We start from the raw sequence: 24,532 nt of genomic DNA, 5'->3' as shown, positions 1-24,532 counted from the left end.
GTCCATTACCACCAAGAAATGGGCACATTCTTCTCAGAGCTCAGTGGGCCAGGGTATAAGTCAGAGTGAAGAGAGGCAATTTTTCTGAACAACAGCATTCACTTCATACTACTTGCTTTTTGTCCTACCATCCAAACATTTCTCAAAAAGGTGAAAGAGAACTAAAACTCGACTAAATTGGCATATATCATAATTTGCAAAGCATTACTAAAAAGGCTTACCCAAGGGTACACATCTGAGCCTTTTTCTGTCAACTGCTGCGATGCAAACATGTAATTTTTCACCTGTCAATCGTGCAATCAAATGCCAAACAGGGTTTACGTGGATGTCTTTTAAAACATCAACATAGACTTTTTGCACAAACAAAAAAACAGGCTGGCGCCTGTGCACGACTGAGTGACAGTACAAATACACATTATTTACAGTCCACTGTTTTATGTTGAATAAATTGGGTGTAAACACAGCAGACTTCTCTACCCTCTTTCCCAATCACGATGTTGTTCCAGTTTCAGGCAACGACAAATAACAAGAAGATAAAATGTGGAGGTTGAATGTTTAAGGCAATATGAACATGGGTCACGTGGGATCATGTTCAAGTATGTGCTTTTATTACATTGCACCTGCATATAGCCTAATACTTCATCATCACGCTCTCAACTTGACTGTTTGAATGCTGATGAGTAGCAGACTTGAAGTTTATCCATCAGACTCTTATTGTTAAAAACTGTGACTCAAACAATTCTCGAAATGTTCTTTTTCATCCCTCTAAGACAGCATGCGTGCGACACTAATGGACCGTAAAGATGATAAGGCTGACAGGTAAGGTGTGCAGTAGCTTATATTGCTTTAAAAAAAAAAAAAAAAAAGCCATCATTATTGTTTTATATGGGACACGTCTTCTGGATTACCATATAAATGCTTGTTTGTATATCTGGCTGTTTTTGACAAATAGCTTTTATGAGTTCACTCTCCTGTGTAGACAAGATGTGCAGTGCAGAGTGAATAGAATGGAAGAATAAAATGAGACATTCATCGGCGGGTGTTGATCGATGACTTTACCGTGAGAATGCAGTAGTGGCCGCCACAGTCATGATATATTGTTCAAGGATGCATTGAAAGCCGCACGTGAACACCAACAGCATACTTTGGCTCGTCCTCATCTCCATGCATGCGCAGCATGAGCAAGAGCACAGTTTGGTGCCTGGGTTCCAAGAGGAAGACGGATGTGTCCAGATATGATTTATGCCCTGTCCTCCTGCTCCCTCTCTATCATCACACTTCCACAGCATGGGTAATGATGAGGGCAGGCTGGACAAGAGTGTGTTACTCTACAATGGCAAAAGATAATGGACCAGCCTCCGACTGTGCAGAGGAATCCGCTCAGAGATCCAATTACTGCCTTTAAGATTCATCTCTAGATAACCTAAAAAAACAGAGCTCCTTCAAGTGTAATGGAATGCAGCAACACATGGGGACAAAAGGTGACCGGTGGGGGCGGATTCATTTGTAAATTGAATGTTTCACTGTAAGAACAAGAATCTGGTAAAAACAGGACATAATCTGAGAGATCAGACTAAATGAAAGCAAGAAATACATGCACGATTATAGTCGACAAAATAATTTTTGGGATGTGTATACCCTGAGTTGACTCCATATTCTTGAAAATTGAGAGAGTGTTTTGAGGACACGCAGCGAAGGTGAGTTTTTGACAACACACAGGAGGCACTCTTTAAAGTTCATTTTTCAAAATAAGGCTGCTGCTCTCCCTGAGGTGTCACTTGGTGGTCGAAATGCAATAAACCATGTTGGTCAAACAATCAATTCCAGCAAGGCTGCAAAAATTTCAGACGCGTCATGAATTAAAGATAAACCGTAAAATCCATCCATCCATTATCCGAGCCGCTTATCCTCATGAGGGTCATGGGTACCCTGGAGCCTATCTTGGCCATCTTTGGCTAGTAGGTGGGGTACATCGTGAACTGGTTGCCAGCCGATCGCAGGGCACCCTCACAATCACACCTAGAGACAACTTAGAGTGTTTCATTAACCTACCACGCATGTTTTTGGAATGTGGGAGGAAACCAGAGTACCCGGAGAAAACCCACAATGGCATGGGTAGAACATGCAAACTACACACTGGCAAGCCAAAGCCCAGAATCGAACACGTGACCTCTGCATCGTGAGGCGGACGTGCTAACCAGTCCTCCACAGTACCTAAACCATAACAAAATGAGCCTTCCATTAGAAATACTCATTAGTTTTATTGTGTCAAGGTCTTTGGAGACATACTGTCGTCAGTCATGCATCTTCATTCATTTGACAAGATTATCCCAGGTCAAAACCCAATATTTAATTACAGCAGCTTTTCCATTATAACATGCGACTGTCTATCTTATTAGACTAATTAGTGCTAATCACGGATAAAAAGGCCTTCTCAAACTAAATCACAGAAATGGTGTGTCAACACATGCCTTCAGCGAGCTCTGTGAAGTCTCAGCTTTCAACTTGATTAAAAAAAAGAGTGAAAACTATCTAGTTGCTCCATCCCCCCATTAGCTCTGATAAAATCTTCCGAGGCTTTCTCCTATGAGTGCCCAAATGAGCCTTTCTTTCATCTGTAACATTTATCAACTATCAACCATGATTGTGACATCGCTCCACTTTCCCCACCCCTTAAAAATAAAAATGAATTAAATGATGAAGAGAATTTTTTTATAATTACCTCAAAGAGCTGTCATGTGATGCGCAATATAAAGTCAAGGATATTATTGAAGAATCAACATCTCAGACTGCATCTTTGCCCACAGTGAAAGAGCGGAACTAGAAGTTAAAACATCTGAACATCAAGTGTGATTTCTGGGTGTCGACCCTGGCAGGATGTCAATAGCACTACCACTCTGTTTCTGGATACCGAATCAATATTAAAGCTTGCCACAATGAATCTGCAGAGTTGAAGTGATCTGGAATCTTTGAAATTACTAAAGGATTAAAAAGTGCAATCATTCTGTGCTTTAATCTCTGCCATCGTGAAAATTGCAAGGGCAAGAGATATTGTCTTGATTGCTGTTCAGCAGTTTGTTTGTTAGATTATGCAACAAAAAAAACTCAGATAAAATAGGAATAGAGCAATTACTTTTATCATTTATCTTCAGGTGACAATACAAAATGTCACTTTGTCTTTCTTCATGAACCTGAAAGCGGCCTACCGACTGAAAAATTGATAGACCAACAGAATTACAGAAATCAGTGAACTTTTCACTTTTGTTTGAGCAATTTATTTTCCTGGTCTTCCATTTGAGTCATGGAAGTGTTTTCCCACCCCAAGAATTTGAAAAGATAGTCTGTAAAGCACATATAGTATTATGATCCGAGTTGCTGAGGTACAGACCCTGCGAAGTGAATTCAGAGATTTCTTCCGAAATACATTTGTAGCCCAGACTAAAATTTCTGCTATCGTCTAAGTTGATTAAAAATGTATATGGTTATTCAAATAAATATTAGTGTTAAATATGCAGTGTAATTAAAATGTTTCAAGCAGCCGTTATTGTCATTGCATAGCCAATCTTTGTTTTCTGAGTTTGGATGATGCATCTGTAATGTCCAATTAGGTAGTGGTGGGCGGAGTCATGCATGGAACGTTCGAGAGGTCAATAGTCATTCTCTATTGTGCGCTAAGCAGTGAAGGACGTCAACACTAGAGAGGCCGTGTGGTTAAAAATACTCTCTGAAACATGTGAATGCAGAGTCTGCTGTAAAGTTTTGGACTATTGCTAGCCCAATGTAACTGGACCAAGGAAGTTTTCTTTGGACCCTCTTCATCATCTTCCTGCTGTCTGGATATAAAGTTGTCTTGTACTTCGTCAGCTTTCAGGCCAATATCTTGGTTTGAGTCAACTCCGTTTGTTCCTGAGTACGTGGACGAGGTTTCATCTCTCGCCGCCCATTGAACCCTCACTACTTACCCGGAACCGAAGACTTGTGACTTTGATACGTACCGTCTAGGTTTGGTGCTTAACATAAAAGAGGAGGAAGGAAGGAAATTACACTGGACTGCCAAAGGTGTGATTGAAAAAAAAAAAAAAACGTTCCAAGATAACAAGGCAAAAAGGTAAAAAAAAATGCTATTTACTTTACTTTAGTGTGCCTCATTGTTTGCTGTGAGTTGACACAGAGCAAATCAACACAGTGAGTGCGTGCACATCACACAGTAAAAGGTAGAAGAAAAATCACTGTGGTGGAGTGATTTTTTTTTTTTTTAATACAATGTGACAGGCAGCATGTGGCCAAAGCTTTGTGCTGGTGTGCCCACTTCAGAGTGCTTTGTTGCCATGGCATAGAAAAACGGAATCCATTTTTTCAGGTTGTAACACGGGTTGACTGAGATTTAAGCGGGACACGGTTTAAGTGAATTCGGCGGACATGGCCACAGCATTCAAGAGCGGTGAGAGTGGCTTGATTTTTCATGATTTATATACTTTGAATTATCTAAGTTTTTTGACTTGTTCAAAGTTGTCAGTGTTGTTAACAACACTGTTCTATGTTATGTGTCACATTTAGAAGACACATTTACTTTCATTTTATGGCGACTTTAAGATTTTTGTATGATGACTTAAGTTAAAATTTACATTGCACGGTTCATTGACAAAGGCCAATCGTTTCTATCTTTTGCGTCGTTTTTGTCAAAGTGCATGCTTCCGATTGCAAAGTGCTGCTCGCTACAATGTGGTCACCATGCATTTTAAGTGTTCACCGTTGCCAGATGTCGCCCCTCTTTAATTATTATTCTCATTTTCCTGTATTTACACTTGTTTGTAAAACTACATTTCAGCATGAATATTTCATTATTACACACACTGGCCAATCACATTTCCTCTCTCCTGCTTTCCTTCACTCTCCTCCATTTACTTCACATATCTGTGCAGAGATCTGTTTCCTATTCCAATTTCTGGGCTTTGTTCTCTCCTCACTGTTGATGGGGAAGGCAGACGGGGTGCGTGTGGGTGTGTGTGTGTGTGTGTGTGTGTGTGTGTGTGTGTGTGTGTGTGTGTGTGTGTGTGTGTGTGTGTGTGTGTGTGAAGGGTTTGACGACTGCTCTTACATTAACTTCCATTCAGCCAGGAGTGGAGCAGCGGGAGGGAGTGGAAGTTATCCGTGGGCCTTTCATGCCACAGTGATCCCAAGTAATCTAATTCCGTCTTCCCTTTTCTCGCTTGTGTGCCTCTCTCATATTGCTGCATGCAGATTGCAGAAGTCTAATGCTGTGTGTGTGTGTGTGTGTGTGTGTGTGTGTGTGTGTGTGCGTGTGTGTGTGTGTGTGTGTGTGTGCGTGTGCGCGCACGAGTAGAAGTGAGGGACAGAAGAGGGACAAAAGGGGACAGGGCAAGACAGAGAGAGTTAATGAGTTCTGAATGTGTCTGCATGTAGAAGTAGTTGTGTTCTGTGTTAAGTACTCTGGAGTGGATGCACAAACTGTGCACCTTGGGTAGTTCAATTGCTAAAGAAACCTTTGAAAAAATGTGCAGCCGTACCGAGAAATAAAATTAAATGGAAATATCACGTAACAATGCACATCTTGGGTCAGATTTGATGAGGGGGTGGGGTCATGACACACCTGTAATTTTGCTCTGTCCGAAATAAAGACGCATTTATTTTTAGCAGATGACACACTTTGCGACTAATCCGCTTTTTGAGGACATACAGCATTACAACAAAGAGCTAATACACAGCTGCATGGTCATCCAGTTGTGCAGCAAGTCAAATCTTAAGAGGTATTCTTGCCAAGGCACTTGCATTGCCTCAGCCAAACTTTGTTGATGTCTAAAGTATCGATACGTGTCACAATATGTCCAGACAATTAAGTACACATCAATTAGTTCCATCTCCAAAAGTACTGCATTATTAAGACCTACAAATAAAGCCACATTTAGGGTTAATGTGAGGGATGCAGTAATTCACATGTGGCTATGAAGCTAACTATTCTCAACCAATCCACGGGGAGCGACTTGTCTTGCTCCAACTTTACACAGATATGTCTCTTCTCAATTTAACAGCTGATACTCTTGATACAACTGTGTAAATAAATGTTCCCGGCAACTATTTGAGGATATTTGCTAATGCTTTTGTCTATTCTTATCTCCCGTATAGGAATTGCAAAATCTCATCAACTATAATTCACATGAAATCAAGTGATTTTTTTTTCTTCAAAATAATCATTCATAGTTTTGCAAATCAACTCCATGCCCTCCAAATTGCTTGTTTCCAAGGATGAGACAACGAAATTTAAATTGAATTAAGAAAATTCTGCAGAACATATATTTCTATTTATCTTTATACCCGATGGCTTTCTTCAGTTTGTTCCACCGGCTAATGTGAAAAGCGAGTATTGGGTCCTTTGAATCTTGACCACATGTGCTGAGTCCAGATGTTCCTGACTTTATAGTGACTCAGTCCCAACATAATGAGCATTTTCATATCGCCAACAAGCCAGATGGATGGTTTTACAAGTTTGCTTCACAAATCCACCTGGCAAAGAGCCAAAAAAAGTGTTTGCAAAGGAGCAAGTTCAGGTGCCAGAAGTTGGTTGTCTCCACACAACACAGATGCGAAGCTAGTCTCAGATGCAGTGATGAGGCAAGAAAAAAAATAAAAATATTAGCCCAGTGATTCACTGGCAAAATAAAAAAAAATGCAGGGTTATGCAGGGTTACAAAGGTAAAATACACTGCAAAAAAAAAAAAAAATGCAGGGTTATGCAGGGTTGCAAAGGAAAAATACACTACTGTGTTGCCTAGTATTCATGATATGGCACTTAGTTAAAAAGAATGAACAAATTTAAATATATTTCTTCATGCTTCGATTTGGAGTAATATCTGCTCTGTTCCAAATGTATGTGGACATATAAGGATGCTGAACTGTCCTCACTTTTTTCAACACACTGCAATTATTCTCAGCTACATCTACAAAGTATATACTGCGGCCCGGCTTGCGATTTTCTCTTTCGATTTCAACCCTTTTCAAAATAATCGGAATCAGATGGAGGAAGTTTCAGGTAAGTTTCAGTGTTTGCATTTGGACACACATTTCTTGAGACAATTCTGCTTTTCAAACAAATATGAAAAAGATCACCTTTGTTTATCTGTTTAACTCTCTCGCTCGGTATCATATATTTCAAATGTATCTCTGTCAAAGATTATGTCGAAGATGTTTAGGCATCTGTCAAATGCATCTCTTTTTTTTTTAATTTGCTTGATAAAAAAAATTTGATTTCAGATTAAAGGACTTCATGCATAAATAATGGTTAGACTATTTTCCCTCATTGTTTTGCTGACAGTATGTACTTCATCCATCTATGGCCTGAATCAATAAATACAAATTCATCAGTTAATGCTTTTTTTTCTCTTTTTTTTTTGCATGTTTTGTACTTGAAAATTCAAAGGACATGCCAAAAATTTACATCATTGTTGTTCTGAACATGAAGGGACCAAGAAAGAAGTTATTTCATACATTTTACATATTTTTAAATGAATCATCCAATTATCTGTCCGGTGATTGGAATTTGTTTCTGTCAATCACTGGAATCAGCACCGGCCTAAATGAAAAATCCATATCAGTCGAACACTTGTATAAACAGATTTAGTGTCGTTTTTACATAAATCTTATTTTTTTTCCACATCCTGAAAAGATGCTTGTATATTACTTTTTTTTTTTTTAAATAAGCTGTAATCAAGTCAAAGTCAACGGTGTATACTGTATATGCAGTGTTTACGATGGCAAATAAGGGAACTGGGCTACCTTGGTGAGTGTTTGTGAGCTCTCCTGCTGTTATTGTTATTCACAGAGGTGGTGGCATTTTGTGTCAGGTTACATGTCGAGCGTCAACACAGAGCCCTGATGAGACTTGAGTGTCTCTCTCATCACATTATTAGGGGAGCATGTTCCTTCAGGAGAAGAAGTGGAGAGAGGGCTCGGCTTTAAAGAATTTAGAGTACAGTCCATGACCGATTTAGTCCGAAGTTCAATGGACGTTTCTACTACTATTAGAAATAGTAAAATAAAAAGATATTACGACTGTTTTTCAATCAACATGACAAAAGCTGGGATTACCTGCACCACATTTTATTGGAAATGTTATAGAAACCAGCCAGCGATATGGATTGCAAAGAAAGGCAGCGGTACCAATATTAGAGGAGATAACAAGCACCTGCATCCAAATCAAAGTAGGCAAAGGGAATATCAAACCACACTCACCGTGCATCATCTGTTATAATACACACGAAGCACTATTCATCTTCTTGGAGATCTGCTCCCAGATTATCCTGCCTCTAATTGATTTAGCCAGGTTTAGCAAATTGTTTGTAATCTCGGATAACTAAGATGGATTCTGCCACAATGATAAGAACCTGCATGATTTATAGTAAGCCATCAAATCCCTCCTCAATGTAGAAGGGGCAGAATAATAAGAGTGAAGAGGCAGAGACTGCTGGAACTGATTGATGACGATATATTTGGGATGTTGCAGGAGTACGCGATCATTCAAGGAATTCATTTTACAGATACGATAGTGGAATTTAGTCCATGTTCTTGCACGATGTTCCTCTAGAGCACGTTAAATACCATATGTTTCGGTATATGATAAAAGGTGTAGCATTTTCTCCTTGAGCAGGAAGTCTTGTTTAATTCCATTGCCAACCTCAAATGGAGCCTTTGCTGAAAAATATATTCAAATAATTGTGGCTGTTTCATTTTATTATTTTATTTTTTTGTAGCGGCTGTCACGTTTCGGTTTGTGACCAACAGGTGGCACTGTGGGGCTTTTCCCCCTGTAGCTGCACACCTGTTGGTAATTTGGTAATTGGAGCTATAAAAGGACTCCCAGCCTGACCACTCACTGTCGGGTCATTGTTGCTTTGTGCTACTGTCATGTTTGTTTGCTGTCATGTTTGTTTGTCAGGTTTTGGTCAGTGTTATGTTTTATCTTAAGTCATGGTTTTTGTTTGTTACTTTGGACTTTGTTTTGGATTTAGTTTTCTTTGTTTTAAATACACTTCTTCGAATACACCCTGCTCCTCCCTCCTGCCTGCTTTTTGGGGTCCACCACCATCACGCAAACGTGACAGCGGCAAGTGCGGGTGCAGAGACTACATAGTCTTAGCGCGAGGCAAGCAGGCAGTTGATACATCAGTGACATGAAAGGATGCGAGAGAAGCAAGTCGAACAATCCAGCATTAAAAGCATAGTTTCAATTATCCTGAGAATGCATCGGCGGTGGATGTGTCGCATTCTTCTGCATCCAGGAACAGCCACCCACAGACATCTATTAATCTTTTACCGCTATAGGCACTACTTAGAGAATCACATAGCGCTGCAGTCAGGTTTGTAGTATGCGGCTCCGAAATAGAAATGGAAGCTATGGAAGCTTTGTTTCAGTAATCAGTGCTGATGTCTTTGTCTTCATGTGGTCGATGCTGCTGATTTTTTATCTGAATGTTCCGCGTCGAAATTCTCAAGCTACACTTCCCTTTATCGTTCGGCAAAGCTCCAGTGAAGTACCGAAGACTTGCCATGTGAGCTTCAAATTGTTAATGTATGCAACAGACCCTTCTTTACCCTGCTGAGGTAGACGGAGCTACAGGCTTTTACCCTCTGGCCAGAGCAATCCCCAGAACCCATCTGAGGCCTGCTGGGACCCAAAGCAGAGATCTCTTCCTGTGTCTCTCCTAAGTACACTCTCAAAGCACAGAACTATTGTTTCATCCTCACGTTGCATTTGTCACGGGTGGAAAAAAAACAAGAAAGTCTGGATTGTGCTCCTCAGATATAAGTGCAGTGTATCCCCTTTAAGTCAGAATAGTGATGATTAGATGGTTCTAATCTAAGGTGTAGCGGTTTGCACCATTGTCACAGAATTAATTTGCTGAATATTTCATCATACAACGAGAATTTTGAATCATTTTCCAAAGTGTATTATCAGAGTATCTTCTAGTGTAGTATGCCACAGAAAATTTTGACTCTGACTTGCTGTCGAAAATGACGTCGCAGATGCTCAGGGCTCAGGTAACAGAGGTCTAGCTGTGATTGGGGACATTCTCGCTCTCTCTCACGGCCAGTACAAGAACCACCCTGTTCTTGCTGGATCCGAGATTCGACTTCCAGACTGAACCTCCTCTCCAGCACCTCTCAACAGACCTTACCAGGGAGGCTGAGAAGTGTGATCCTCCTATCGTTGTAACACTACTTCTAATCACTTTCCTGAAACAGGGGACAACCACCCTAGTCTGCCAATCTGAAGGCACTGGCCCCCATCTCCACGTGATGTAGCAGAGATGTGTCGACCAGTACAGCCCCACAACATACAATAAGTGCCTTTATTTTGTTTTATTTACCTCTGCTTCCTTATTCATCAGTCAGGGTGCTTCATGGCAAGAGGAGAGGGATTACAGATGATGTTTGGAATTTGATCGACTTTGTGTGAGGAATTCAGTAAACTCACTGTCCAATGTACAACGCCTGCTTCTCTGTGTCACTTTAGCCAAATATTTTGGGAAGGCAGTGCAAGGATGTGTAATTTGATTTGACTATGTCATAATATATTTTATTTCTGGTTCTGTGGATTCTTAATCTCATGCCTTCAATGGTCCCCATCTGTGGTGGCAAGACACACTTTGGAATTACTCATTTAGATGCCCACTGAGCTGAGGTTAAATGTCACATGTAAAGGTGTGCACATTATTCTAAACAGTTTTTTGTAAAACTCAAAAATTGTTCAGCAACTATAAACTTTGGAGGTTCCACTGTATTTGTCCATGTCTCTGGTGTCACCTCACCATGGCCAAGGGCACGATGCCTGCCACATCCTCTTGTGCCAGTCGGATCTCAGTGTCAGCTTCCTGCGTGGCAGAGCGACTGGCCGGGTATTCCACCTGCCACGCCATCCAGCGGCTACCCGGCAGCTCTGGGAAACTCTCAATTTTCAGATCCACTTGCAACACCCTCTGGACTCCCATGTCCTCCCTAGAAGAGTGCAGAAAAGAAATGGTGCCAATTAATGATTCAGCAGATTTCTGTGATGTAAATGATGAGCCAAAATGTGCGACTTTGTGTGTGCGTACAAATATATGCTTGTTCAACAGTTGTTGAACTTGTCGGCCCTAATGATAACTAACGGTCGATACCAGCTGCAATCTGTGACATTTAACCCAGAGAGATTCTTCCAAACGTCATGTTCCTTTGTGTTTAACTATTAGGATACTGTTCTATTTTGTGGAATTATATCACCTTTCAGAGCTCTTCAAGGCTGTACTTTTTCTCTTTTTGTTACCCCTAGCACAAAACTGATGCCGGACCTTGTCACAAGTGCCTGTTTTCCATAACAGAATGTAAATCACACAGCATGCCTCAGTTCAATCTACAACTGCCCCGAATTAAGTCAGACAAATGATGAGCACTGATCGTAAAAATCCTCATAGTGCTTTCAGTCTTGGGTGTTAAATAGCCCAGAGAGAAAAAAAGGTCAGCTTTTAACAGAGGGTTTGGGGTGGCGGAGGATGGTACCAGAAATCTTGCCATACAAATAAATGGCAATTGTAACAAGAAATTGAATGTGGATGCTGAGAACTGCAGCTGCGGATTTGAAATGTCAAAGGAAATGAGTATCGTGACACCGATTAATACATCACATCACTTATCATGTAATCCCCAGACATCAGACACTGAATAAGTTCTTTGAGATGATGGATGTCAAGTCATCAGTATCATATCATCGCTGATCTGTACACGATTGTCTCTTTGATTTGCCTTCCAGAGATGTTTCTTTATTTAGAGTTATTACCAGGAATAATCCATGTGTTGTTTGTGAAAATGTGTACCTTGACAAGATCCTCAACAGTCCCCATTTTGACACAGGGATTTTCCTCCTAACACTGTATTAAATAATTCCATGTGACACTTAAGTGGGATAGGGGAATGTATGTCAAACAATACAATAAAACCCACAACCAAAAAAAGTATAGTACTTTCAGGGTCGACCACAATTTCTGGCAAACTAAATGTAACGTCATGAAGTGAGGAAATTCATATTTTGAACATCTTGGAAAGACAACAGTGCACATGTACTTTGTAATATCTTCAATTATAGATACAGACCTAAAACACGAAAATGATAAATAATAGAAATTGCAAGTCTTACACTAATTTCACATACTGTTCAGGCTTACTCTGAGCGAGTGAAAGATCAGTTTGGCAACAAAGCAGGGAAAAACAATATTTCGCATACAACGGCAAGTGTATAAATAATACAGATGACACGCAAATAACTTGTCACATTTCATAACAGCGTAGCGATTAGAGAATCGTGGGCCGTTGTGCGGCCTCACGGGGTTATATAACTGCTCCACAATGGTGCAAAGCGACAGATGATGCCCTCTTGCTTCGAGACCAGCTAAAGCCAGAATGTTCGTCGGGCAAAAAAATAAACAGGTCTAGAAATAAACCTATGAGCACCACACAGTTGCTAAAACCTGTGTTAACTATCAGCTCGGATGCCCTACTTTCTCTCCAATGTGTACACACAGGCTGCTTTGCTTAAAAGGTGAGACAAGAAAAGCCGACTGGGATGCGCATAGATGTTTTACTGTACTGTACTCGCTTTGATTTTGGGTGGAAAGTTTGTTTAGTTGACACAACAAAGAAATACAATTGAGTATTGACTCACTAAATTGTTCAGAGTCCATCTTTCTGTGGGTATGCAGAATGCTGCAAACCAATAACATTGCAAAATTATGCTACGGTTCAACACAAAAGTCAGTGGAGTGAGAGACCATTGCTTATAATGCTATGTTAGGGAACCCATGTATATCACACACACACACACACACACACACACACACACAAAAGAAAAATCACTTTCTTTGTTACTGGAAGGCATTAAAATACAAACTATGGACAAAATCAGTGGTGATTCTGCATCGGGGCAAGGGGCATAGCGGCAGTCACATCTTTCTTTCCTTAAATTATGTATGTTATGTAATGCAGTAGTGATTCACTTGGTAAATGTATGCATTCCAACATGTAAAGACACTTTTCTCACAATCCCTACAGCGTTATTCTTTGACCAATGACCTTGAGGTATGAACAGTATGTATGATTTCCTGTTCATGCTGTCTTTCGCTACAGGGCATGAGATCACTCATTGTAATGCAATATACAGTGCCATACATAAACCCATGCCCATATAGCTCTGCTTTTTTTCATTGTTTTTGTCTTTTATTTTGTCATATGGTGTTGTTGTTCGTGTGGACCCGTTGTGGAGTTTTAGCGTTTTGCCCACGACATTTGTCGAAGGAGAAAGAATATGTGCTTGATGGTTGCACCCTCTTGATAGGCACGTGTGTACTAGCACTGATTTTGATGGGGGGGGTGTCGGGGCTATTTGATTGTCGTTGCTCGACAGCCCCGGGATGCTTGTGTTTTTTGCGCCTGTAATGGGCAGCATTTTTCACAGCCCCATTTTGTTCTGCGGTGATGTTGGCACTGTTGGACAGTCTGTGTTGGTTTGGCTGGATGGAGGGCTGCTAAAGCCGAGGATAAGGATAGGGGAGCGTCGGCGTGGAGCACGGATGCATATTTGGAACTTAAAGTCGGCGCTTGGACTTGAAGCGGATTTACAGGGGACAGGAGGAGTGAACAAATCTCAGCAATGGACACTTCTTGTTTACTTTCAAACTTGTAGCAGATGGCGCTTTGCACGCTTTGAGCATGACACCTTTGCTCCACTGGTGAAAGGACACTTTGATTTTCTCGTCTTTCATCTATGACTGCTTCAAACAACAACGCGTATGGAGGAATAGTGGTTACGATTGCATGACTGTCCATGTCTTATGTTATGTGTTGTGTTATATTACCGTATTTTGTTTTTTCATGTAAACTGTTCTATAAAGCGCATTGCGATAGCTGCAGCTGTTGTGAGAGTGCTATATAAACAAACGTATGATATTGTATAAATATATAGATAGATAGATAGATAGATAGATAGATAGATAGATAGATAGATAGATAGATAGATATGCGTTTGTGTCTGTGCCCATATTGCTGTACTAGACACAAAATTGCAATCAAGATGAAAATCTACATTATGAGAATGAGATTTATTTTATTTTGAAATGTACTGTCATTATGTTCAATCCTCCACACAGGATTTAGGACATATGGATGCATAGGTATGCACACATGCATATTGTGGCAGATCAATTAACATCTTTTTTGAATGGTAACACGTCAAAAATCTGTTTCTTGCACCTTCTTTAAGGTGATCCAGATTCATATTAACCTTGAAAAAAAAAAACCCTCAACAGTCCCCCCTCTTAAATCCAAGCTAAAGAAAACTAGATTTAAATGCCCAAAAGAATAACCAGTCACAGAAAAGAGTTATTGGAAAGGTTCACATTGCGACGGTTCCTCCAGAGGAAGTGATAATTGAAAGGCCTTCTATTGTCTCAACGATCAAACTCATTGTGCCACTGTGCCACTCCTTGTTTCATCCCTACCAAATAGGCCAGAACCATCTGTCCTACGCGTTCAATTGGGTTTAGAGAATACAACAGGGTGACACAAATTCTCTAGCTTTTGTCTCAAGAACAAAGTGGCACTCCAAAATTGTATTTCCCTCAACTGGTGGGATTATTGCATCAATAAGAACTTTGGTGAAACATTCGAAGGTCAACGAAGGTCCTATTTGGTATGGATCCATTATGTATAAGACCCTTTGTATAAATACCGCGGGGTGCCTGGGACAAATCTCAGCAGGCAGCACGCAACTGCGTGGATTCACAAAACAGGAAAACAGAAATGGCAGACGAAGATGACAACGTAGGCGGGCGGAACCATAGGAAGACCATGCATAAGTGTGTTCACAAGAAAAACCCAAATGACTTGTAGATGGAAAACTTTAAATTTATGGGTTCAGTGGTGCTTGAAACTCGACTGTTGCCATGCGCTGTCAACTGGAACTAGCAAAAAAAAACAGCCAGTACAATCAGGCCAGAACACATACACATACACTGACACAAACAAAGCAATGCATGGATTTACATTAGTAAGCACACGCAACTGTTAGCTGGTTCCATGCATGACTGGCCATCTTAAATTTAAATAAGCGGCTAAAATAATCAGTCCAGTGAGACAGAACACAGCACATAGGGGCAGGCTTCCGCATGTGCAAAACTTGGCTTATCAAATACAGAAACATTCAAAAAGAATCTCAGCATACTTTACATTTCTCTCCACCACATACCACAATGTGAAGAAATTTTACGGTGCCGGCATCTATGACTACTCATGACATTTTTGCCCAAAGTCAAGGAGATCAGATTCAGCTCCCTGCAACCCTGAACACGATAAGATAAGGTTTGACTGAATGATTGAATTTGTTGTTGGAGGGTGGCGGAAGCTAGAGGATGTTGTGGTCGGATCCGGATCCGTTCGCCGTCCTCTGCATCCTCCGAGTCCTCCGCATGTTCGTTTGAATTCGGGCTGGGTTGAGGTGTGAAATCAGAGGCTGGAAATGGAGAATTTGCTTCAAGAAGATTTTATCAGAACGTTCAGGGCACAAGTGTGATACAGACAATGGCTGTGGTCATGGCACAAATGCGGAGGGGCAATGTCCCAAGGCAAATCTTTAATACTCTAAACACTAAACAGGGCGTATGTCACTTTCGGTTTCCCGAATTGCTGTCGCGGCATATTCGTTTTCCCTAAAAGCTGTCCCAGCTCATTCGTTTACGAGTAGCTGTTGCAGTACTTTCGTTTACCTAGAAATTAGAAACTGTTCCGGTGCTTGTTCGAACGGGATTTAGGTGTGAAACCACAAGTCAGCGAAGGGGATGCATGCACAGCGTTATCTGATTAGGTTCAACGCGAGGTCACGTCCTAAGTCAAAATGCGTCTGTTTAAAATTATACTGTCAAACTGATAATGCACATCGCTAAATAATGGCTTCAATTTTATAGCCTAATTACAACTGATTCACCTGTTAAAAGTTGATGGCTCGTGCCTTTAACACATGCAACTGAATACAAATTGGACTTGCTGCTGTCCATTACGACAACTACAGTCATTGTAATGGCACAACGTTGAGTTAGCTATGAATCAGTTGTTTTTATTTGCTTTAATGTCGGTCATTAAACATGAATCCTAACCCACTTAACCCCCTTCCCTGCGGTCTGCGACGCAAGGAATGTCGCATGACACCGCTGATCTACAGCATGGCAAGCACAGCTCCTTTTTTTATTGATGGAAATCCAAACACACAATCAGAACTCTGATGACATTGCTTTTATTGGATTTATTTTATGCACAAGAAAAAAAATGAACATGCCCTCCTTCAAAGTGGCGCACGTTACACCGATGTGACCACCGCGCTTCTCACAGCCTGACACATCTGCTACGGAAGGTACTTTCATATTTAAGGTGTGCTACATTTTCCATGCTCCATGATTTACAGCCAGCCTCAGACTCCAGTCAGTCGCGCCTCTTTTGGTGGTTGTGCACAAACGGCCAGGTTATGCTTGGTAGATGTGTCAGAAGTCTGGATGGAAGAATGCACGTCAGTAAAGGAAGCACAAGCCAGGTTTATGCACGAATGGGAGAATATGGCCCTGAGTCATCTTGTTTGTACAAGGCTTCTATGCAGCTGCTGCTGCCTTCACTTTAATAATCCATCCCTTTTCTAATCCGCTCATCCTCACGAGGGTCGCGGGCATGCTGGAGTACACCCTGATCTGGTTGCCAGCCAATAACATCACCTTAATAATAAGATACACAATGACAAAGTCCCAAAGGATCAACCTAAGGTATAAAAATCTACTTTTTTTTTTTTTTTTTTTTTTTACGTAATACTGTTTCAACAATTTCTCACACCTCTGAATAACTCAATGGTGTGTGTATTGTATGTTCTTAAATTCTTTATAGTATAGTGTCGAGGAGTGCAATGGTTAAGACGTGGCTAGATTCCAAGAGAAATGTAGTGAAAATAGTTGCAAAACTTTCAAATCTGTTTCTGCTTTCTGTTATTATTCAAAGAACATCCTCTGTTACAAGGAACCTTTTCGAATGCTGCCGTCCTCCCAAAGTACAAATTGAAAAAAAAAATCCGATATTTATGTCATGCACGGATGTGGCACTATTGTATATTTTTTTTAATATTCTAAAGAGGTTTCATTCAAACAAAGTGTGTCTGTGAAATGTGAAAGGGGAGGTGGGCAAAAAAAGCCACAGAGTGTCGAAAATTGTGGGTTGCACAGTTGAAGAATGAAGGTGGATAAGCACATGTAGACGCGTATCCACAGAGGACCTTTTCAATTCAACCTTTCCAGAATAAAAAGAAAGATAATGAAAGCGGGAGACGGATACGTAAACGCCCCCCGACACATTGTGAAATAAAGGCAAGGCGGGAATGAGAATGGTTGTGTGATGAATGTGGGTGCACCGACATTTGTGGCTTTGGAGGTCCTTGCTCAACCAGACACGTACCGGTATATACCGTTAGAGTTTTGTCAGAAGACCAGCCTTGATAAACGTGACCTTTTTAAACTCATATGTGTAAAGCAAAGCTGAAGTTAATCTTGCGGTTTTATCAGATGAGACAGAATGTGGAGACATGGCCTTTGTCCCAGGATGGCATTACAGGCAGGTTATCCGCTTCTTACACCGTGTTGTCTTCATGTAAAAATGCCACCTCAAAGAAAGACGTCTATTTCTGCAGACGTTTTCCGGTACAGTGGGCCATCTCTACCCCAATCTCTTTTTGCATACAAAGAACCCTCAGAAAACGCTCACTGACAGACGTCAGCGGCAACTTTCAACATTATCTTGTAGATGCGTTTCAAGCAGATTTACATTTGATGGCATCATATAATAGCGCTGCCTCTGAATGTGTTGGTGTCCTGCATGGGGCCGGAAAATGCATATGCATGCCTGCCTCGATGATTGAACCACATCGACGATTGCTATATTTGAACACGAAGGCTGCGCTGAATGGCTGAAGATCAAATCGAGCAAGCTGACGCATCCCTCATATTGAGACCGTTTCCTCCAACATACTAAACCAATAACATTGATTCATGGCATGTCAACTGACATTCATTTACAGCACTCGAAACTGGCTCAACCAAAGAGGAGATAGTAAAGCAGGCCGTTACAAGAAAATCCTCTGCTTTAAAGGGATACAGGCTTATGGTCTTTCCCCCTCATAAATTTACCACAGGCAGCATACATAAAATACATTAGATACTGTGTATATATATTTAAATGCATTGCTGGAACGATTGTCATGGGATAGCGTCACAAATACACCGAAGAAAAACGAGCAGAAGGATTTACGTTGAGTGATTTACACCATGCTTTTCATAAGGATGGATGGCCTTTGTTTAAGAAAAGAAGAGAAATGTCAAATAAAAGGAAATTGGAAAAATCCATCCATTTTCTACCTACTGTCCTCGAGTTCAGGGACTAAAAATTACTTTTTTTTTTTGGTCACAAAACAATTTTTAATCTTGGAGTGTCACCAAAACTGACTGTGCGACTCCATTGTAACACTGTCACATCTGTGAAATCCTATGTGCAAAAAGTGCAAAGACTGAAAAACAAATTGGTGTGTTGAATTTACTCGATTGTATTTTGTCACACACAATATGAAATAAAATCATCTGGATTGAGATACATTTTTGAAGTCGCTGTATAGTCTACTTCAAAAATGCATCTGGATCCAGATGATTTTATTTCATGCACACCATTTTTTTTCTCAGTCTATGTTTGCTGATACTGCACATTTTAAAAGCAGGCTTGACCTGTCGCACACAAGATCGCAATGTAAAGGAGGAGAATGCCACAAAAGAACTCAAACAAATTAAAGTAATTTTTCCTCAACTTGCCTCGTGGGAAACACAGTCAATGTCTTAGCCCGTCTTAAACAGTATGACATTCCAATTCCCTGAAATGCACCGTGCCAACAACTGCCTAATCAAAACAAAATGTTTTCCCACAGTACAATATTAGGGTCCATCAGTGGAGGTATAGACTCCAACGGTGTAATGGATCCCTAATGAGTGTAGTTAGCATCACTGGTGACCTCAGACCTGTGATTTCCCAGTCAGCTGCACTCAATATTTGTCTCATTTCGAGGAAAACTAACTCAATTGCACATGGCAATGAAATAAATTGCTAGTTGTTCCCACAGGTACACCCAATTTTTGTGCCCTAAGCTGACTAATAAGCTCTGACCACTTCAGGAGCAACATGCAGAGAAGCTCATCTCACACACACACACACACACACACACACACACACACACACACACACACTAGGGGGCAGCAGACTGTGAGATGTATGTGTGTGTGTGTGTGTGTGTGTGTGTGTGTGTGCGTGTGTGTGTGTAACACAGTGGGTGAAGAATTCCTCGAGAAGACCAATTTGACATGACAATGTGAGCTAAGCAATGGTACAGTTGTCCAAATTTGCTGGACCAGCAGCATCTGGCCCACCTTTGTTTGACAAAGTCGCGTGGAAATTCAAATAAAGGGTATCTAATCACACCAAACTTGCAGAGACCATTTTGATATCATTTTTTTTGCATCATCTTGCCGTGTTTTTGAGACAAATGAATATTTAAAGACAAGGCCAGCAGTCCACTTAAAACTGACCTGGGTTGGATTTACCATATGGGGTTCAAGTAACACAATCCAGCTTTATTTATTTTGCACATTTCAGATCTGCGTCATAGCACCAAAAAAAAAAAAAACCTCCCAAAAACCCATGGATGTTGTATTTCATTCATAAATATGAAAACAGCACAAATGAAACCCTTTAAATCATTGTAAAAATCGATTACTTTAATGCATTATTATTATTATTATTATTATTGTTATTGTTATTATTGAAACCATTCAGGAAGTTTGCCAGCAAGGCCATATGATGCAAATGTGTGTCGGAGCTTCATATGAGACAATCTAAAATGCTTTATAAATATCCGAGCAAAATGCATCACCATCAATGGCATAGCTGCAATCGTTCTGCGTATCACCAAAAATACTATCACTATTTTCCACAGACCAAAATGTTTTGGTGATACAAAATAATGAATGCGAGTGAGTCCTTTGTTCTGATAATCCGAGCATTGAAAATAAATAATGAAATTGTTTTTCATTTTGCCTGGCTGAGGTCCGTTTCTCATGTCAGGGGCCGATGTGCAGCGAGATACTATCTCCACCTTACGAAAAACCAAATAAGTCTCAATTCGGTCACGTCACTTTCTCAGCTCCTGATGTCAAGCTCTTTCCCCTCGTGTTCCTCATCTGGATTGGATTGTCTGTCTAAATTCTAACTTCCGTCTGTCTTAATGTCCAACTTCCAACTTCAACTTTTTCAATGCCCTTCTTACGTTGGGACATCTCCATGGGTTTACAGTCTGGTTAGCCAGGAATAACCAAATCGTCTTCTACTCTTTTTTTCTCAACATGTGCATGCATTTGTAGCTGCCTTTGTAGTGGCAATCACAATCCGCTCGAATGAAGCATCAGAATTATCCAGCTGAGAATGTTGAGGGGAGCCAGAGTCCACCGCATCTCTGTTTGGTGCTGGTAATGCATTGTAACAAAAGGCCTTCTTGTATCGGGAATGACGAGCAAAGTCGCGGCTCATTTGGTCGTCCACACTTGGCCTATTGTGAAGGTTTATCTGTGATAAGGTGGTCGAGATCCTGTAGCGTTGTGCCAAGGCATCAATAGTCCATATGCTTAAAACATACGGCCACAATCCATCGTGGCCGTATTGTCGGTTCCAAACCAACATCTCTTATTGTTTTGTTTCTTGGGGGGCATTAAAAAGGCGGCAAAATGTCTCTACTTTTGACTGAAGGCACTGAGGCGCAGACAGCAAAAATGCAGCCTATCCCAGCTGTCTTGGACAAGACTCAAGCTGAGGCCTTCTTGTATCGGGAATGACGAGCAAAGTCGCGGCTCATTTGGTCGTCCACACTTGGCCTATTGTGAAGGTTTATCTGTGATAAGGTGGTCGAGATCCTGTAGCGTTGTGCCAAGGCATCAATAGTGCATATGCTTAAAACATACGGCCACAATCCATCGTGGCCGTATTGTCGGTTCCAAACCAACATCTCTTATTGTTTTGTTTCTTGGGGGGCATTAAAAAGGCAGCAAAACGTGTATACTTTTGACTGAAGGCACCGAAGCGCAGACACAAAAATGCAGCCTATCCCAGCTGTCTTAGACGAGACTCAAACTACACTCCGGACTGGTCACCAGCCTGTATGAGCCCTGATGGTGCTGCTCTGTACATCCGTACGGCTTCATGGCTGACACATGCACTTCTTTCATTCATTATTTAGGGTGCATTTGGAAATCCAACCTATCACCCTAACTCTACTTTGAAAGTGCGAGTGTTCCAAGAGGCAGAGCGGACTCCATTTCTTTGTTTGCAGTACAACCATTTTGTTGTCAAATACATTCAAATTCCTTGTTAGCCCACAACTCTTGCATCCTGCTTGTAAAGCTTTCATCTTGTCCTGCCTGAGCTCTGACACTCTTGTGTCCGCAGTCAGAGCAGCCACAGCACACTCTGACTACTAGAGTGTGACCTCTGAATAACCAAACTTCCAAAAGGTCTTGTACCATATTGTACCATGTAGATCAATACGCCAATCACTACTGTACTTGATTGATACACAGTGTAAAAAAATTAATGAAAATCAGGATTTGTATATTGAAATTCAAAGTTTCAAACTGCAATCCAAAGAAGCTTGTGCTTTATTTAGAGTACACAACAGTGGCAACGTTCAGGTGAGGACTACGGTCGAGGTGAGTCATGTACAGGCTGTGTGGGCATGACTACCTTAATTGTCCTTCAGGCTCAAACACGTGTGACTCACAGGGGCTAGGGGAAGTGAAGCATGTTCATGACCCGCACAGGTCCTCCTCAAGTTGTTCATTTAAATGTAATTTTACTCTGTAGTGCTTTTTGTTCATTGGACACGTACCTGAGAACACAACAACTTGAGTTTAATGACTGAGCATCCAGTCGAAGGGCTGACCAGACAATCAAAATAGTATTGGGATAAAATATATTTTTGCTTGGTTAACGATGCAAGGGGGGGAAAAAAACATTTTACTTCATAATGAACACTCAATTAGTGTCCTTTTTTCGATTTTCAACAGCTTTTTTTTTTTTTCCAGTGAGACAACTTCAAACACATCAAAAAAGTGTTTCTTCAACAATACAAGTCTTTCATAAAACAAAAAAATGAACAAACAGCCTTTATGTTGTGCAAACTTGACTTCAGCAGATGGTATTTACGCATGCAGCAGACATTCTTGGCTGTGCATTGATGAACTTCGTCCTGCTGACAGGGATTAAGACAAATATTCTTAATATTACTCCAACTTTTGGAAGGGAAAAAAATGCTCGCATGGTGCACACCTGTTCTTTTAAACGATGCCATACATTTGCAGTGGCATCTTGTTAATGAGTTCATGCAGTTTGACATGATGAGCATTTCTTTTTATTCATACCTAAAATGGGTGACCCATACTGCTCCATTAAGTCATCTTGTTACATTTTGAATGTAGACAGATGTAACAGTTTTAATCCATTTGTCAACATGAACATTGAAGGTGTTTTGCTAAATTATATTCTCTCATGGAAGATGATGGTTGACCACAATCCTTGGTGTAAAAAAAAATTGTGCAGTATCAAAAACAGTCCATCTTTTCTATTACCGTACGCCCTTTGACATGGCTGTTTGATCATCCATCCATTCATTTTCTATACTGCTTATTCGCTTCAGGGTAACGAGAAGCTCAAGCCTATCCCAGCCGTGTTCAGGCAAAAGGTTTCATCAATAACAGAGTACCGGGTACACATAGAGATAAACAACCATTCACACTCATATTCGCACCATCACTGAGATGGAACTGAACTCAAGCTGCCTGCACAAGTCAGGCAGATGAACGACTGCACCATGCCAACATGCTGTTTGGTCAATACAGGTTAAATAATTTGTTGACATGTCACCCATATGAAACACTGCATCAGTTTTGCCAGCTCAATTCAAAAGAGACAGAAGTGATTGTTTTTTCCCCCAAAAATGAAAGGTCCAAGATCAGGGCTCACCTTAACTCTAATGTCATAGAGAGCTACAAATTAAAACTGAAATCTTGATGTAATTACTGACTCAGACCTGAATTATAACAACCACTTAAAAACTATTACTAAATCTCCATATTAACGCATGATTACATTGCTTGAGTAAAGGTTTTTTTTTTTTTGTCTCAACAAGACAGAAAAAAAAAATCAATCAGTGCACTGCCGTTGATGCAAAATGCTGCCGCCAGAGTCTTTACAACACCAGGAAACTGGAGCACATCGCACCTATTTCTCAATTCACTACACTGGCTTCGTATGAGTCAAAGAATACATTTTAAAATATTGCTGCTGGTCTATAACTCACGAAATGATCTTGGACCAAAATACATGCAAGACGTATTAAGCTGTATTCAGACTGCAGGCATGTCTGATTCCAATCAGATTCCTCCTCAATTTTTAAAAAAGAATCGAAAAAAAAATATTAATTGCTTTTTTCCCCACAAGTGATTCGTAATAAGTGAGTCACTGTTTTTTTTTTAATTATGTTTTTTCACCCTAGTCACTTTAAGGGGTGGTGACACAATGATTAAGCCTATCAGCTCCTTGAACATCTTGCTGTATTTTTCAGTATTTTAGCTTTTCTATTTTGTATTGACCTGTGCCTGGGAGGTTTTACATCGTTTTAGTGGCTGAAGTAGGCTGAAATTCATCCCATGATTTTTGCGCTTCGTACCCCAGCACAGCATTTTATTGGTCGAGTTGCAATACTTTGACCGGATAGCCAGTGATGCGTCGGCTGTACGACGTGGTGAGGTGCTGGACATGGCGGTACGTGACTCCCGCCTCCGCTGCAAACTTGAGATGTGAGGACACCCTGGAGCAAGCAGAGGGGCCCTGACAACCCCATGCCAAGAATAGTCGCCAAAGTGGCACGGAGCAGCAAGGTCCTTCGTGAAGCAGCCTCGAGCATCACTGCCAATTCTCCTTTAGATTAGACACAGAGATTTAATCAGAACCGCCAGCCGACGATGGTAAGTTCGCTTGGTCCCGGTGAGATTCTAACATTTTTTGCTCAATGTTCGCCCTTCTCTTCCGCAGTCTTCTTTGCATATCACAGTTTGAGTGTTGCAAACAGTTTCCAATTGCCACCCTTATTCATTCATGCTGGGTTGTTGCCAACATGCTGATTAGACAGTATGATGATTGTGCCCTACTGCAGATGTAGTTGGTACTGATGTTAGTAACACTATTTATTTTTTACACCGTGACTCCCATCACAGCATCACAATGACACACATTCAAATGAATTACAAAAAGAAAACCACATACCGGTATGTTTTGTATGTGATGATGTCTGTATTTGTAGGCTCTCTCTGTCTGTCTGTCT

The 24,532-nt window shown here is 40.8% G+C and overlaps 1 protein-coding gene across 1 annotated transcript in view; it reads right to left on the bottom strand.

The window, feature by feature from the left end:
- Positions 1-24,532, bottom strand: part of LOC109511630 (transmembrane protein 132C) — a 112,382-nt gene that overhangs the window by 30,072 nt on the left and 57,778 nt on the right. Inside the window, exon 4 of the mRNA XM_019862856.1 lies at positions 10,824-11,010. Coding sequence (XP_019718415.1) covers positions 10,824-11,010 — 187 coding nt within the window. The remainder of the gene's footprint in view (positions 1-10,823; positions 11,011-24,532) is intronic.

Source organism: Hippocampus comes, unplaced genomic scaffold (genome assembly GCF_001891065.2).
Source record: "Hippocampus comes isolate QL1 unplaced genomic scaffold, H_comes_QL1_v1.1 scaffold147, whole genome shotgun sequence".
Classification (NCBI taxonomy): Eukaryota; Metazoa; Chordata; class Actinopteri; order Syngnathiformes; family Syngnathidae; genus Hippocampus; species Hippocampus comes.
Note: the sequence above shows the minus strand (reverse complement) of the source record. Positions and strands in the feature narration are given on the sequence as shown.